Raw genomic sequence first — 17,755 nt, forward strand, 5'->3', positions numbered from 1 at the left:
TCTTAAAGTACAAGTTTGGGGTGCTGCTGTGTTGTTTTAGGCGCTGACTTGACCACAAATTCTCTACAACTGAGTTTGCAATTCGGCTTGGGTTATAATCTCTTGGGTTATAATCTCAAGTGTGACATTGTCCCCTTTCTTTCCCTTGGATACTTTGCCAGTTCTCTGCTGGCTTCTTTATTTTCATAAAAATATGTTTCCAGTTTTTAAAAAAACACATTTAAAACTTGAAATCTTTAAAAAGTGGGACCAAAATGATGGGTCCAAAGTCAAGAATCCAAATATCTAATTGGAAATATGTAATTTATTAGAGCTTTAAAGAGTGGCGAATCTAGACGAAAAAATCATATGGTTCCCAAATTAAGTAAAGCCACTAAAAAAATCAACAACACTTATTTGGGGTTGGGTCAGGTCAGATCGTGTACCTTAAAAAAACCGGATCAATCAGTTCAACCTATTAAAACAGATCACGCCCCACCGATTAAAAATTTTAAAAAACCAATTGAAATATAAATGAAAAAAAAACATACATTTTAATGAAAAACTAATTGATTATTAGTATATTGATAAAGCGGTGAACAAGAGTGAGAGTCTTTGGCATGTGAGCTTCTTTTTATCAGAACAATTTATTTATTTATTGATATTTTGAAAGTGTCGATTAAAAGTGGTTAATTTTTGTTATCAATTTCATAATTTAAAATAACATATTAACCTGGTAACTTATTTTTTTTCCTATTTTAAAATGATTTTTAAGACATTTTTTAAAAAACAAACTCAAGATAGATCCTTTATTTTTTTCTAAGATAGTTTCTAATTTTTTTACAATATTACGAATAAAATTGAAATTTTAGGTAGCTTTAGGACCCACCTTAGCACCTTAGCTTAGCTACGCCCCTGGCTTTAAAGAAACGGCTGCCGGCCATGAATATCGAATCAAGGCCCAGTCTCCACTTAAAGACACATAAAAAGCCTAAAATTAAGAGTGCTGATCGTTACAAATAAACTGCTTCTCTATTAATCCAGTCTTCTCTTCTTCCTCACTCCAGATACAACTCCATTTGTTCAATCGCAAGAAAATGTCGAATGGCATTCGATTCTTTGAACTTTTTAACAAAACCAAGATTCCTTCTGTAGGTCTCGGCACATGGCAATCGGAGCCTGGTGTTGTTGGTGATGCTGTTACTGCTGCTATTAAGGTTACTCTCTCTCTCTCTCTCTCTCTCTCTCTCTCTCTCTATTAGCTGTTCTTAATCTCTGTCGATCCTTATCATGTAATGAAAAAATCGCTTTCAATAATGATCGTATATTCTATTCACGTTTTGTGCTCTAACATGTGTTTATCGCCCTATTACAACAAATACATTTAGCACAGTTTAATATAGTTAACCGGGGTTAGTAAGGGTTTCGACTTCGGATATTCAAACCCAAATTTAGCTATCTACCAATTAGCAATCGATACCTAAAACTAAAATTGGTGACATGGAACACAAATTTGTGTGTTTATGAAGTCATTTCTTATGAGTATGTGTAACAATTATGAATTGATTAGTAAGAATTTTATGCTTTGTTTAGTTTCTATTAACAATTTAGGATCCCCCAATAATACCATTTCTTTAAGTCATGTAACATGTAATGGTTCTTATACATGTAGATGGGGTATCGCCATATTGATTGTGCTCAAATTTATGGCAACGAGAGGGAGGTATGCAATTACTAACTTTTGTTCATTGGATTTTCTTTCTCTCTGGTTGCTAATTCTGCAAAATGTTATAGTATGGATTGTTAAATTTATTTATTTCAGATTGGTTTAGTTTTGAAAAAACTCTTTCAAGATGATGTGGTGAAACGAGAAGATTTGTGGATCACCTCTAAGCTCTGGTTTGTCACATTCCATGGAATCTAGATTCTTCTCATATCATAACATGTTTCCACACACACACACACAGATCCTTCCAAGTTTCAGTTAACAATCTATAATAATCTCCAGGTGTTCCGATCATGGACCAGAAGATGTACCAGTGGCATTAGACAGAACACTGAATGATTTGCAGCTTGACTATATCGACTTATACCTTGTATGTATGCATTACATAAAAAATTTGTATATTTTTGTATATACGATTGATTTGACCAATGAAAGATTTTTTTTTATTGTTATCTTGAAGATACATTGGCCTGTTAGGCTGAAGAAGGGATCTGTTGGGTTTAAGCCTGAGAATCTTGCTCCAGTAGATATTCCAAACACATGGAAAGCAATGGAGAAACTTTATGACTCTGGGAAGGCGAAAGCAATTGGTGTTAGCAATTTTTCCACCAAGAAATTGGGTGATTTGTTGGATGTTGCACGTGTTCCACCTGCTGTCAACCAGGTGGAATGTCATCCTTCATGGAAGCAAACAAAACTAAGAGACTTTTGCAAATCCAAAGGCATTCACTTATCTGTGAGTTAACACATTGCCATAATAAACAAAAACATTGATTTTCAAAAAATAACCAAAAAAGTAGTATATTTTAATAATTGGCATACGATATGATTTTGTATACTTTTTGCAGGGATATTCGCCACTTGGTTCTCCGGGGACCTCGTTCATTAAAAGTGATGTACTCAAACAACCGATTCTTATTTCAGTAGCAGAAAAATTACACAAGACACCTGCTCAGGTTGCTCTACGGTGGGGTCTACAGATGGGTCATAGCATACTTCCCAAAAGTACAAGTGAATCCCGGATCAAAGAAAATTTTGAGATTTTTGACTGGTCAATTCCTGATGATTTGTTCACGAAGATCTCTTCTGATATCGAGCAGGTATAGATGCATGCCAAAAGTAGTACAACTTGTTATGTCTTGTTTTGTCTTGTCTTGTCTTGTCCTGTATTGCATAACAAATGGGGTCTCAAGAACTTGTGTTGTTGTTTTTGCAGGCTAGGCTTCTGAGAGGCACTTCTTTTGTGGATGAGACTCATGGTCACTACAAGACACTCGAGGAACTATGGGATGGTGAAATATGAATGTTGCATGGTGTAGGATTTTGCTTTCCATGCTATTCTACCTTACTCTTAACCTTTTAAGATTTTCCTTAACCTTTCTTAATGTTACGAGTGAAATCTTAAACACTACTGGTGTGCATTGTGGGATGGATGTTATGTTTGTTTGTTAATTTTCTTCCATCTATACATTCCTATTCCGGTGGTGATTGTTAGTGTATCCCACGTCGTCACGCTCGCTTATGTCTTTATATATGTTGGAGTTTTCTCTCTCTCTACTAAAGGGTTTTTTTTGGAAAGACAATACTGGACTCCTCATATATCTTACAATGATGTTGCAAGAAATAGATTTGCTTTTTCACCTTTTTTCTTTTCTTTCTAATGTATTCTTACTCATTCTTATTCTCAACAATTTTATGAAAATTAACATTTTACCCACCACCACCACTACCACCTCCATCACTCATCACTATCGTCACCACCATCACTTCAACCACAACTGCCACCACCACCATTTATTATTTTTATAATTTATATAATATATCTTTAGATTTCGGATGTTACCCATGCTGGAGACTTTTTGGATATGATATTCATTATAGAACACCTCCTGTTGAAAGTTTGTCGTTTCATCTTGAAGACAAACAACCTATTGTGTTTAAACCATTCCAACGTGTTACTAATATTGTTTTTAAACCCATTATTGCTGCTTTTCATGTAACACCCAAAATCAGAAAGGTCAAGAAAGAAAAGAAAACCCTAAGTTAAAGGGGTCGACTCGTCGAGTCCAAGGAGGAACTCGATGAGTCGGAGCGGGATCCAGGGGATCGAGTAAGTGACCAACTCGGCGAGTCGGCTCGTGGACTCGGCGAGTTGGGTCTGAAGAGGAAAACCTTAAATTCGGGACTTTGGGTGCTATTTAAACTCCTTATTCTCTCCATTAGGGTTCTTTAGAGCCTCCCTTACACAGAATACGATCCCTAAGCCCCATTGTTGCACATTCAAGCTTCCAAGCCATTTTTGGGTGATTTGAAGGAAAGAAGGAGGAGGGAAATCATTGGAGCTTCAAGGTTTGGCCTTAGATCCAGAGTTTGTGGAATCTTTCAGAGTTATTGAAGGTACTAAGTCGTTTCCTTCATTTAGATCTATTCTAGTTATGAGTGTTGGGGCTTTTAAGCCATGTTTAGATATCCATTTGAGTTAGAAGCCAGATCTGAAGTTGCTACTTTAGATCTAAGCACATTTTGGCCTTGTGAAACATAAAGTAACTGTCCTTGAGTTGATTATAGAGCCTCTTTGCCTTAAACCCTAGTTTATGGTGTGTTTGGCCTAGATATCCTTCTCTACATGTAAAATTTGCAACTTTACGTGAGTAATAGGCTTGGGAAGAGTAGATCTACAGTTTGGAGTCCAAGCATGACTCAAAAAGCTTCTGCATGTATGAAGAACTGAATGGACTCGACGAGTCCTTTGAGTGGACTCGGCGAGTAGCATGAAGATTAGGAGGAACTCGACGAGTGGGATGAACAACTCGTCGAGTCGGATGAAGATTGACGTAGACTCGGCGAGTCAAGTCGTGAAACCCCGAACCCCTTCGAGTTAGGACTCAGATCAGTGAGTTGAGTGGAGACTCAGTGAGTTGGACAGGATAGGACTCGAAAATCAGTAGACTCGACGAGTCAGGGGATGACTCGGCGAGTCGAGTCGCGAATGGAAGGGTTCTGAGCCTAGGAACTCGGCGAGTCAGCAGGCAAACTCGGCGAGTAGGGTTGACCTGGAAGGTTGACTTTGACCAAGACTTTGACTTTGACCAGAGTTGACTTAGTTGACTTTCGGAGGACAGTTAGACTAAGTGTTGCATTGTTATTGGTAGCTCAGGGAGCTAGTGGAGCAGGAGTTCAGAGAGTTGTCGGGCAGCAGCTAGAGGGGGTTATCAGCAAGGTCAGCAAGTGTGGGTGAGTTTCCCTTTTGTGTGAATGGGTCTACGGCCACAATGCCGACCCATGTAGTTATGAGTAGGAAGACCCGGGGGTTAGCCATAGGTACAGTATGCTAGTATGATATTCAGGACGAGGTCCAGTGTAGCGGGCGGGTGCCCAAGGAATGGTTTGCATGATAGTTATACTTGTTGTCTGTGTGATACATGTATGTGCTTGGTAGGAAGGTGAGTGCGGGCGAGGTCCCGTATCTCACCATCAGCAGAGTATGGACGATGTTCCATGTCTTACTAGCAGCAGAGTAGGGGCGAGGCCCAGGTTAGGGAAAGAGTGAGTGTGGGCCGGGCCCGTATCTCACTATCAGTAGGAGTGTGGACGGGGTTCCATGACTCATCAGTTGCAGGACATGGGCGAGGCCTTTAGAACAGGATTCGGTAGTATATGTTAGCGTATGTGTGGCGATATGTTTATGTGTTAGTATATGTTGGCGGGCGAGGCCCAGTGACAGGCGAGGCCTAAGTAAAGCAGACCTGTATCCGAGCGGGGCTCGAAACCAGGCGGGGCCTGGAGCGGCGGGGCCGTTGTAGCGGGTGAGGCCCAGAATAACGCGCGTGTTGCCCAGTATGTGCAGTATGTGGCTATGCATGGTATGTGGTAGGTTGGGGAACTCACTAAGCTTCGTGCTTATGGTTTTCAATTTTGGTTTCAGGTACTTCCGGTAGCGGAGGGAAGAGCTCGGGGTGATCGCATGGCACACACCATAGCTTAGACAGCCTGGGACGTTTTACTCTGATAATGAACATATGTTTTTGGAAATTAATATTCTGACTATGTTATGGATTGATAATTATGTTTTAAGCAATGTTTCATAAACGAAATTTTTAATCTTGAATTTTGGGACGTTACATTTCAATTTTTGGCTTGAATGGAATGTAACACCTATGATGAAAAGGCACGAAAATTGTCATATGTTGAAGTCCCAAGTCAATATGTTTGGAATAAATCAGATAAAGTACGGACAAGAAGAAAAACAAAGACAAAGTCACTTAGTAGAATTAATCACGTGTCTCCCAAGTCTGGTGATATTTATTACTTACACATTTTGCTTAATAAAGTAAAGGGTCCTACTTGCTATGAAGATATCAGGACAGTTAACGATACCATTTATAAACCGTACAAAGATGCTTGCTACACTCTTGGTCTATTAGACGATAATAAAGAGTACATATCTTTTATACACGAAACACATCATTGGGCCACTACCACATTCTGCAGGTCTCTATTTGTTATGTTGATTACATCCGATAGCCTATCCCATCTTCATCATGTTTTTAAAGAGACCTATAATTGTCTTTCTGATGATGTCGTTCACATTAGTGAACAAGAAATCGGCGTAACAGATACATTTTCAAATAATTTAACCCATTTACACTAAAAACATTCTAAAATTAATTGATATTAAAAATAAATAATTTCATAATTTTTTTTGTCTTTTCTGGCTTGAAGTTAAAACCGGAAGCAATTTTCCACCTAACTAACATTGTCATACATTGAGAAATCTTTATCGAGTTGTGGACCGAGTTTGAAGCAAATACCCAATATGTCGTTACCTTATCACAAATATATTCAAGATTCTTGCAATATGTTAATTCAAGATGAGCTTAATTATGATCCGTTCGATCTTGAAGTCGAACATCAACAACTGCATTCCAAATTAAATGTCGAGCAAAAAAAGGTTTATGATAAAATTATGAATGTTGTTAACAACAAAAAAGGTGGTGTCTTTTTCTTGTATGGTTACGATACAGGAGAAACAAGAAAACATTTGTTTGGAAGACACTGTCTACTGCTATTAGATCTAAAGGTGAAATTGTTATCAACGTTGCTTTAAGAGGAATTGTAGCACTCTTGCTCTCTGGTGGTAGGACAACACATTCAAGATTTCATATACTAATCAACTTGAATGAGGATTCATTTTGTTCTATTACACCAAGTAACGATGTAGCTGAATTGTTGAATAAAGCTAGACTTGTCATATGGGATGAAGCCCCGATGATGCATCGTCATTGTTTCGAAGCAGTTGATAGGACACTTAGAGACGTTATACTTTCATCAGACAAGAATGAACCATTTGGAGGCAAGACCATTGTATTTGGAGGTAACTTTCGACAGATTCTTCTAGTAATACAAAGAGGAAATCATTCAAATATTGTCCAGGCATCATTGCATTCATCAAGATTATGGCGTGAATGTATAGTTTTACGTTTGAATGTAAACATGAGGCTTCAGGTCGACTATCCAAGTAATGATTTTGAAGAGAAAAAATCATTTGTTGAATGGATTCTTAAAATTGGTGAAGGTACTATTAGTGGCTCTAATGATTGTGAAGTTGAAGTTGAATTTCCAGAAGATGTTATCGTTCCCTCTACGGGTGACCATATTCATTCAATTGTATCCACCATTTATTCATCCTTTCAGAACCATCTTGATGATCCATCATATTTTCAAGATAAAACTATTTCGGTCCCTACAAACGAAGAAGTCGAAGTCATCAATGAGTACATGTTAGAGTTGATGAAAGATGAAGGAAAAACGTATCTGAGTTCAGATTCTTTAAGTGAGACTGAGGCACAAGATTCTTTTGAGGAATCGGTATACTCTCTAGATGTGTTGAATGGTTTTAAGGCTTCTAGAATTCCCAACCATAAACTTATACTAAAAAAAGGTTTTATGCACATGTTACTTCGTAATATCGACCAAACCAAAGGACTATGCAATGGTACTAGATTACAGATTGTAAGACTTGGAAGACACATCATTGAAGCCCGAATCATATCTTGCATATTTTTCAATGAGACTAATTATATATTTCGCATGAAATTAACACCATCTGATAAAAAAATCCATTCCATTTTCAGCGGAGGCAATTCCCTATAGCTGTTTGTTTCACTATAATCATTAACAAAAGTCAAGGACAATCATTATCATATGTTGGATTGTACTTGCGTAGACCTGTTTTCACTCATGATCAGTTATATGTAGCTATTTCTTGTGTCACAAGTAAAAAAGGTTTGTAGGTACTCATGTGACGTGGAAGGTCGTTCAACTAATAAAACAAAAAAATGTTGTCTACAAAGAGGTCACTCAACAATTATAGATATTTATCAATTTCGATGTATCTTCTATATATTTTAATAACACAAATAGCCATAGTTTTTTTCTTTAATCATTAAACATTTGTATGTTTTTTATGCGTTCCCCGCATTTAGCGCGGGTTATAATCTAGTTTATATACATATTACCTTTTTTTAGTTTTAGTTTTTTGACTTTTTATTTGATTTATAATAATTAATACAAGAGTTAATAGACTTCTTTAAGTTTTAACAAATGTGTCTTTGATGAAGTTTCACAAATGGTTCTTAGATGAAGTTTCACAAAATGATAGAAATTGTCCTTATCAAAAACTATTTCAACTTAACGGATCCATCAAACGGACATCCATTAGATGAACCACTGGTGTGCAAGGTTTGCTCTAAAAGACCATTCGTCCAAAAAAGATTTTATAGCTATTATTTTAAAGAAAAAAATGAAACCATAAGGACCATTTGTGAAATTTTGTCTTTTACATAGATCATTGACATATTATCAACTTTTTGAAAGTTGGACTGACATTGTGAATTTGACCAAAACACAAGGACCATTACTTCAATCTACTCTTGGTTTTTGAAGCAAATAAATTCAATTTTCTTTCCTTTCATATCAATCAATTAAAGTGATTTAATACCAAAACCAATCGACCCTAAACATAAGTACATAACAAGTCGAATTCACTTGAATTTCTTCTTCTAAAGTAGGCTTAAAATGAGCTAGAACCAAAAGAGATGATCTATATGTATTAGTATATGTGTTTACTTCACGAACCAGAAGAGAGAATCCGTATTTGTTTCCTCAAGATCCATGAGGTTTCCTCATCCAATTCCGGCCTTTAAGATTGATAAAGTTGAATAAAACAAAATTGACATATGAAACAGAACATCGACATTTGCAGGTTTCCATGTCTGAAAACAATTTGTTTTTTAGGTTTTATCTTGATTATTTTCTTTTTCAGGGACGAGGTTTATGTAATGGAGAAGAAGGCCTTGAATATGTCGACCGCAATTCTCTACAATGCGTTTGAAATTGGGCTTGGGTTATATTCTCAAAGAGATGGAATTTTTGGTGTTTTCATTTTTAGTGTCAAATTGTCCCCTTTCTTTCCCTTGGATCACTTTTGCCAGTTGTCTGCTGGCTTCTTTATTTTCATAAAAATATGCTGTCCGTTTTAGAAAAGAAAAACATTTAAAACTTGAATTCTTTAAAGAATGGGACCAAAATGATGGGTCCAAAGTCAAAAATCCAAACATCTAACTGGAAATATGGAAATATTGGAGCTTTAAAAAACGGCATCCGGCCATAAAAGAGCCTAAAATTAAGAGTGCTGTTAATCTATAGTCTTCTCTTCTTCCTCACTCCTACAAAAAAAATACAACCCTATTCTCAACATTTGTTCAATCGCAAGAAAATGTCGAATGCCATTCAATTCTTTGAACTGTTTAACAAAACCAAGATTCCTTCTGTAGGTCTCGGCACATGGCAATCGGAGCCTGGTCTTGTTGGTGATGCTGTTACTGCTGCTATTAAGGTTACCCTCCCTCCCTCATAGCTGTTCTTACTCTCTGTCGATTCGTATCCTGTAATGACAAAAATCACTTTCAGTAATGATCGTATATTCTATTCATGTTTTGTGTTCTAACATGTGTTTGTCGCCCCTTTACGTCATTACAACAAATACATTTAGCACAATTTAATAAAGTTAACCAGGGTCAGTAAGGGTTTCGACTTCGGATATTCAAATTCAAATTTATCTATCTACCAATTAGCAATCGATACCTAAAATTGGCGACATGATGCACACATTTCCGTGTTTTATGAAGTCATTTCTTATGAAATGTATTTGATATATAATGTTTCATATGCATGTAGATGGGGTATCGTCACATTGATTGTGCTCAAATTTATCGCAACGAAAGGGAGGTACGCAATTACTTACTTTTGTTTATTGGATTTTCTTGTTCTCTGGTTGCTAATTCTATAAAATGTCATTGTATAGATTGTTAAATTTTATTTCTTGCAGATTGGTTTCATGTAAATTTATTTATTTCAGATTGGTTTAGTTTTGAAAAAGCTCTTTCAAGATGATGTGGTGAAACGAGAAGATTTGTGGATCACCTCTAAGCTCTGGTTTGCCACATTCCATGGAATCTAGATTCTTCTCATATCATAACATGTTTCCACACACACACACACACAGATCCTTCCAAGTTTCAGTTAACAAGCTATAATGATTTGCAGGTGTTCTGATCATGCACCAGAAGATGTACCAGTGGCATTAGACAGAACACTGAATGATTTGCAGCTTGACTATATCGACTTATACCTTGTATGTATGCATTACATAAAAAATTTGTATATTTTTGTATATACGATTGATTTGACCAATGAAAGATTTTTTTTTATTGTTATCTTGAAGATACATTGGCCTGTTAGGCTGAAGAAGGGATCTGTTGGGTTTAAGCCTGAGAATCTTGCTCCAGTAGATATTCCAAACACATGGAAAGCAATGGAGAAACTTTATGACTCTGGGAAGGCGAAAGCAATTGGTGTTAGCAATTTTTCCACCAAGAAATTGGGTGATTTGTTGGATGTTGCACGTGTTCCACCTGCTGTCAACCAGGTGGAATGTCATCCTTCATGGAAGCAAACAAAACTAAGAGACTTTTGCAAATCCAAAGGCATTCACTTATCTGTGAGTTAACACATTGCCATAATAAACAAAAACATTGATTTTCAAAAAATAACCAAAAAAGTAGTATATTTTAATAATTGGCATACGATATGATTTTGTATACTTTTTGCAGGGATATTCGCCACTTGGTTCTCCGGGGACCTCGTTCATTAAAAGTGATGTACTCAAACAACCGATTCTTATTTCAGTAGCAGAAAAATTACACAAGACACCTGCTCAGGTTGCTCTACGGTGGGGTCTACAGATGGGTCATAGCATACTTCCCAAAAGTACAAGTGAATCCCGGATCAAAGAAAATTTTGATGTTTTTGACTGGTCAATTCCTGATGATTTGTTCACGAAGATCTCTTCTGATATCGAGCAGGTATGGATGCGTGCCAAAAGCAGTACAACCTGTTATTTCTTGTCCTGTACTGCATAACAAATGGGGTCTCGTGAACTTGCGTTGTTGTTTTTGCAGGCTAGGCTTCTGCTAGGTACTTATTTTGTGGATGAGACTCATGGTCACTACAAGACAGTCGAGGAACTATGGGATGGTGAAATATGAATGCTGCCTGGTGTAGGATTTTGCTTTCCATGCTATTCTACTTTACTCTTTACCTTTTAAGATTTTCCTTAACCTTTCTTAATGTGACGAGTGAAATCTTAAACACTACTGTTGTGCATTGTGGGATGGATGTTATGTTTGATTGTTAATTTTCTTCTATCTATACATTCCTATTCCGGTGGTGATTGTTAGTGTATCCCACGTCGTCACGCTCGCTTATGTGTTCGCTTATGTGTTTATATGTGTTGAAGTTTCCTCTTTCTCTACTAAAGGGTTCTTTTGGAAAGACAATACTGGACTCCACCTATATCTTACATTGATGTTGAAAGAAATAGATTTGCTCTTTCACTTTTTTTTTTCTTTTCATTCTAATGTATTCTTACTCATTCTTATTCTCAACAATTTTATGAAAATTAACATTTAACCCACCACCCACCACCACTTCCATCACTCATCACTATCGCCACCATAATCGTTTATATCAAATAAAAATGAAAAGAGAGAACATAGCAGTTAACAACACCACAATTAAAATACATAATCGTTTCATTAATGATAACGCTTAGTACATAATGCATGGAAATTGACCTTTTAAAAACGTCTACAGTACATCAATAGTTCAAATCAGACAACGTAACGACCCTGCGAGTAGTGTACTCACTTAAATGTAGGGTCGATCCTACATACATAGAGAACTGAAAAGGGGTAGCACCAACGCATACCTATAACCAAATCTACAACAAGCGGTGAGTTGGATAAGTCCTACTCACGACGAGTGATCCCTGGTGGTGCAGGTGATGAGGTAGAAGCGCCTTGGAGCCCGGCTAGTCGGCACTCGACAATCAGTACCCTCTCCTCCAAAGCAGCATGTCGCTCCCGGTACTCCCTTACCTCTGCTCGGGCAGTGGTAAGATCCTCGATGAGCTGCTCCCTCAGATAGTGGTCTCTCTGGAGCTCCTGAGGATGTGCGGTAGTGACCTCCAGAGCAACCCTCATCTCCATGACTCGATGGGCTATTGTCTGCACCTAGTCCCCGATATCGGTAATCCTCCTGACCATGACAGGAAGGGCTTGGTCCGTGGGCCTTCCGTGGTGAAGATCGTAGAACCCCTGCTCCATCCTGAACGGTGGACGTTGTCCTTAGTGTCGGCTCGATCACTCCAGGTCGTAGGCCCAAAGGGGCATAGGGCCATTGGGGCCCAAACAATGCGCTGGTACCCTCGCCATGTAGGGAGGGTCGATGACTTCGGACTCGGCGTCCGAATCATCGTTCTCTTCTTCCTCATCGTTAATCTCCTCGTCTATCTCTTCCTTTTCGATCTCTTCCGGATCCTCGTTGGGATCCTCTTCAATCCATCCCCCGTTTTCGTGATTGGGGAAGTATGGGTCTCCAGGTGTTGGAAGCCCGCCATAGTGTCTGCACGAGAATATATAAGTATGAGAAAATAGATAGAATGTTAAAATACCCCTATAGTATTTTATGTCTTTTAGTTTTGTTCTTAGACCCTCTTGATTTACAGCTGATAAGTTTTAGATTTGTTATCCACCTTGACCACTCCTAGACACATGTTGGTCGTATCTCAAATAAATATAGTTGATCAGACTATATTTACCCTAGATATGATTACATAACTGTCTAAGTTTAGTCGCGATGTCCAACTCTTGTTATTGTTTTCTAATATACATGTATGTTTGTACACTTTTATAAAATACTTATATTTTTAAAGTATACTTTTAGTCAGAGTGTTTTAGTCCCATTGCATTTATAATTGTATATCTTGTATGGTTAGATATACTAGTTCACTATAAACAATGCTCTGATACCAATCTGTCACACCCCCGAACCAGGACAGCGGAAACGTTCGGGGGCGGATGACGTGATTATCTAGTATCACAACAATTGAATATGAATGAAACTTAGCAACCAAACAACATACATTAAAAGATACCATCACACATTGTTTACAAATTGTATTTGTTCATCAAATTACACAAAAATGACATACAGTGAGTGAATTCAAAAAGTCGCGAATTCGATTCCCTGAGAATACAAGTCACTTGAAAATCGTAAACATTAAATGTTGGTGAGTTCATAAGCATTTTTGGAAGAAAAGGTTTGGAACATCTTTGTTTGTAATAATTTGTAAGGCTCCAGAAAATCCGATATTTTCTTGTGAAAAATGGTTTGTAAGTCTCGTTCTAGAACTGTGAATATTTTCAGTTGTATGAAAAATTGTAGTCTTAACTCTAAGACTGGAGTGGTGGTAATAGTGCACTGAAAAATGAAGCGTAGTTTTGTAATTTATAAAACCAGTGAAGTGTATACTTTTTGTAAATCCAAAATAACGTTGTTAATCCCTATGTGAGTCGTTACAACCATGCTTGATGTGACTGATATGCCTGTCATGACGTTCTTTAGGCGTCGGTTTCGGTAAGATGTTTGTCACCCTAGACCGGCCCAGTCTAGCTGTAGCGAACAACTCATGTGTGTGGGTGTCAACCCCGTATAGATCTATACACAATTACCTCGCTATCCCTCCAGGAGGCTCCGTACAGGACTTACGGTGTACGCTAGGTAGGTACGGTGAAGGAAAGTCTCACAAGAGCCTTAACAGATTTACGAGTACTTTGACTCCCATTATTGAATAATGAAATCGACATTACTAGTGTAAATTTATGACTGAATTTTTATGACACGTGTTTTACAGCTTTATGACATACAACTTATTACTTATGCTTTAACAGCTTTATGATAGACAGATCTTGACACACAAAACTTTCTGTCACGAATTCTGTTTTGTATACCATTTTGGTTAAATTATTTATAATACTTTTTATAAGTAATCATTAGTGAACATATCGTATAACATAAGTTCTCAAGTTTTTAAGCCATCCAACAAAATAGTGACAACTTAGTTAAGAATATTTTTCCAATAAAATTAATATTAGCAAAATATCAAGTTTTGTAGTTTGTTTAATACACCAAATATTATTTTGAGAGTTTTGTAACACAAAATATTCTAATTTGTTGTGACCCTAGCAAGTCACGATTTTCACAAAATACAAATATGACCATGAAATTTATTATATGCAAATATTTGTGTAAGTATTCGTGTTAAAAATGTATATGTCCAAAAGTTAAGCATGTTTGAGCACAACACTCATTTTTTCACCAGTTTTGAGTGTGCAACCCACATCCACAAGTTTTCATGCAACATATATGTTAACAAACAGATTTTTCATGGTTTTTATGAAGATGCATAAGATAAAATCAATGTTCATGCAATTACCCAAAGGTTAAATACATTACACATAGGTCCATGCAATTATCTAACGATTAAACAAAACTTGACTTGTATCCCCCCCCACCCCCCCCCCCCCCCGCAAAAAAAAAGTATGAAAAATACGAAGATAGTGGGGGGTATGAAGCTCACCTTGAAGATTTCGTGTGGTAGAAGAGAGGAAAATGAAGAGATTTCGAGCCTAGTCTTGCACCTCTTGAAGGTATTCTCGAAATTTTAGGTGTTTCTAAGAACTTAACACACAACAAAAGTGTGTAAATAAGAAGTTGGTATCATAAAAATGTTTAGAATTACAAGGCTACATGAAGTTCTTACCAAATGACTAAGATTTTTCCTTGAAGTGAACTCCTTCCTTGAAGATGGTCTCGAAAATTTTGAGGGAAAAATGAGAGCATTTAAGAGAGTTTGGAGTGGGATGAATTGCAAATGGGTGTTGTGTGTATGGTGGGGTATTTCGGCCGAGAATAAGAGAGAGGGAGTGGGGGTGTTGACTTTGTTGATTAGAGGCTTGAGATGATAGTTGCTTGGAAGTATGTAGGTTAATTGCCTTGTTATTTAAGCGGTAAAAGTGAGGTGGCAAGGGTTTTCTCATTTCTTTTTCTCTTTTTTTTTTTGTTTTATTCAAGCCTTAGTCGAAACTAAGGGGGTTTGCGGCCTTAAGGCCTCTAAAGGGTTTTCGGTTTTAAGTGTGGCCGAAAACACCCTAATTCCCTAATGTGTTTGCGGTTTTTGATGTGTGTATGGATCTTTGGGTGTTATTTGATCCAATAGAAGGGTTTTTGGCCCAATGGAAGGCCCATAAGAAGTTTTAGGCCCAATAAGGCCCAAAGAAAGGATTTTAGGTCCAATAAGGCCCAAAGAAAAGCTTTCGGCCCAATAGGGCCCAAGGAGAAATTTTCGGCCCAATAGGGCCCAAGGAAAGAGTTTTTGGCCCAATAGGGTGTTGGGCCGAGAATTCTTGGACCAAGGCCCAAAGTTGATTGGGCTTAGCTATTGGATCGAATTTTTGGGCTTGTATGAGGCTATTTCATGTTGAATCACAATGTATGCACGTATGAATTCGAATAACATTGTAGTATGAATTTTATTAATAAGATGCAACAAGGTTACATAGAGGAATTTGTTGTGAACAAGCTTCGCATCTTAAACCCTAAATTGCTAGTTGTGACATCATCCCCCCATTAGAGGGATGATGTGTGTAAAATGCACTTGTTTTATCCCTACTTTTATTGATATATTTAGCACACAAAGGCAGTGAACCTGTCTTTTAGTGGTATAGTTTAGTAAGTAAGGTGTCGAACTCAGGGAACGGAAAATTAAACTAATAACTAATTTTAACTAAAACAATTAATGAAAGTAAAAGGTTTTTCTTCTAGTTTTACAAGACTAGAAACTTAAGCAACACTTAATTAACTAAATGACTAAAGCAAACAACTAATTCACAAATTTGATAAAGATGTTTCTATTTAGGTTCAACCAATTCACTCCTATGGTTATTTGTATTTATGATAGATTAATTGTTATTGGCTACCAATTAAAGTGGTTAGGTTCATGTCCATTACTCCTAACCCTTAGACAATTAACTAATTTAAGCGGTGATCAAATGTTTAAACTAATTAATTCCCTAGATTAATGATTTGGATTAAATAAGATTTGTAGTGGTGAATCAATTTAGTAAATCAATTAACCTCTTGTTTGATGGTTTCTCAAACAAGCTCACACATTAATCTAATTATTGTCTTATTAATCTTAGTTTCATAATCATTATTCCTAAGCATATGAATTAGTGTTCACATAGACATATGAGGTTAACAACTAAGAGATGTTCACGCAGCTTAATTGTCTTCCAATTAACAGAAAATAATCGTGATTAATGCATAAGGGTCTTTAACAAACTTAATTTAATAGATCACCAATAAACAATTAATCAAAAACTAAGAATTAAACCATAGGAGTTCCTTGGTATTCCCCAAACAGAAACAAAAATGAAATTAGTTCATAGTTGCAGTAAAATCACACACAGAAACAAGTTCAACTAGATTAGACATACTCAAATCCTAAAGCTAAGTGGAATGATTAACCTAGTTGCTTCAATTCTTCAAAGGGTTGGAGATTAGAATTCCTCAGCGTCTTCCAGTGCTCTCAATCGCAGAAGGATCTTCAAAAATCGCCAAAAGTGTCGTCCCATCAGATAATGGTTTGATTTTTATAGATATCTCAAAACAGGGGGTACTCGGCGAGTAGCAGACCCAACTCGCCGAGTAGACTCGTTGTTATCCATCTTAGATCAGGAGTCGTGTCTATCTTCTGGAATATTCAGCTGGACTCGCCGAGTATACTCGTGTACTCGCCGAGTAGATGGTCTTTTGTTCCTTAATCTTCATTCTTTGGTCTTCAATTGCTTTCCCTTGCTCCCTTTTACTCCCAAGCATGTCTTTTGAACTGAAAACAAAATTTAAACAATATTAAGTACCTTTTGTTCATATTATTCACATAATTAGTTAAAAATGAATAAAAATGTATACTAAATAATTAACTAATTATGCACATATCAAAATACCCCACACTTGACTTTTGCTTGCCCCCAAGCAAAACTAAATTTTAAACATATTAGAATCACATATGACAACTCCAATCTAACCCAACCATTATGCCGAGACCGCAACGCATGCATTTGTGTCTAAAATTTTTCCTAAGGACCTCCCATACTCCAAATACTCACAATCCTCATAAACACTTGCCCACTCATCCCGAACTATGCTGATTTTATGCAACCCTCCGAATCCATCCGCATAAAACCTCTTACCCTCAAGGTATTTTTAATTGAGCAACCCAAGCATACATAATCTAGAATTACAACTTTTTGATACCACTATGGAGCTCTTTTGGAATTCTTCACTTCCTTTGGTAATTTGATCTTTGATCTCTTTGAATTCACCACCTTTATTGTTTGATTTTTGGTATCTTCAACTTTTTGAATTTCTTGGAATTTTTGATCTTTGAACTTCATACTTTAACTTTGATGCTCCAAAAATTCTTCAACTTTTCTTGTAATTCTCTCTCTTTTTTTTAACATGTAACTCAATTTTTTTTTTCACTCAAAACCCTACATGCTTAAGCAAGGGTGCTCAATCTCAACC

At 36.9% G+C, this 17,755-nt stretch overlaps 3 protein-coding genes across 3 annotated transcripts; all 3 read left to right on the forward strand.

Annotated features, from left to right (window-relative positions):
* Window positions 1-934: 934 nt before the first annotated feature.
* LOC145054932 (NADPH-dependent aldo-keto reductase, chloroplastic-like) lies at window positions 935-3,204 on the forward strand. Its single transcript, XM_079003196.1, has 7 exons — window positions 935-1,196; window positions 1,652-1,702; window positions 1,802-1,878; window positions 1,988-2,075; window positions 2,166-2,441; window positions 2,554-2,805; window positions 2,922-3,204. Exons 1-7 carry the CDS (start codon window positions 1,077-1,079, stop codon window positions 3,006-3,008), a joined length of 951 nt encoding a protein of 316 aa, XP_078859322.1. The 5' UTR covers window positions 935-1,076; the 3' UTR covers window positions 3,009-3,204.
* Window positions 3,205-6,639: 3,435 nt separating this feature from the next.
* LOC145050757 (uncharacterized) lies at window positions 6,640-7,998 on the forward strand. Its single transcript, XM_078998955.1, has 3 exons — window positions 6,640-6,656; window positions 6,730-7,717; window positions 7,840-7,998. Exons 1-3 carry the CDS (start codon window positions 6,640-6,642, stop codon window positions 7,996-7,998), a joined length of 1,164 nt encoding a protein of 387 aa, XP_078855081.1.
* Window positions 7,999-9,370: 1,372 nt separating this feature from the next.
* On the forward strand, window positions 9,371-11,498 carry LOC145054933 (NADPH-dependent aldo-keto reductase, chloroplastic-like). The gene is made up of 7 exons (XM_079003197.1): window positions 9,371-9,602; window positions 9,944-9,994; window positions 10,125-10,201; window positions 10,313-10,400; window positions 10,491-10,766; window positions 10,879-11,130; window positions 11,227-11,498. Exons 1-7 carry the CDS (start codon window positions 9,483-9,485, stop codon window positions 11,311-11,313), a joined length of 951 nt encoding a protein of 316 aa, XP_078859323.1. The 5' UTR covers window positions 9,371-9,482; the 3' UTR covers window positions 11,314-11,498.
* The last annotated feature ends 6,257 nt before the right edge of the window (window positions 11,499-17,755 follow it).

The sequence above is a fragment of the Lactuca serriola genome, chromosome 5 (genome assembly GCF_051521515.1).
Source record: "Lactuca serriola cultivar US96UC23 chromosome 5, Lser_US96UC23_V15, whole genome shotgun sequence".
NCBI classification, from domain to species: Eukaryota; Viridiplantae; Streptophyta; class Magnoliopsida; order Asterales; family Asteraceae; genus Lactuca; species Lactuca serriola.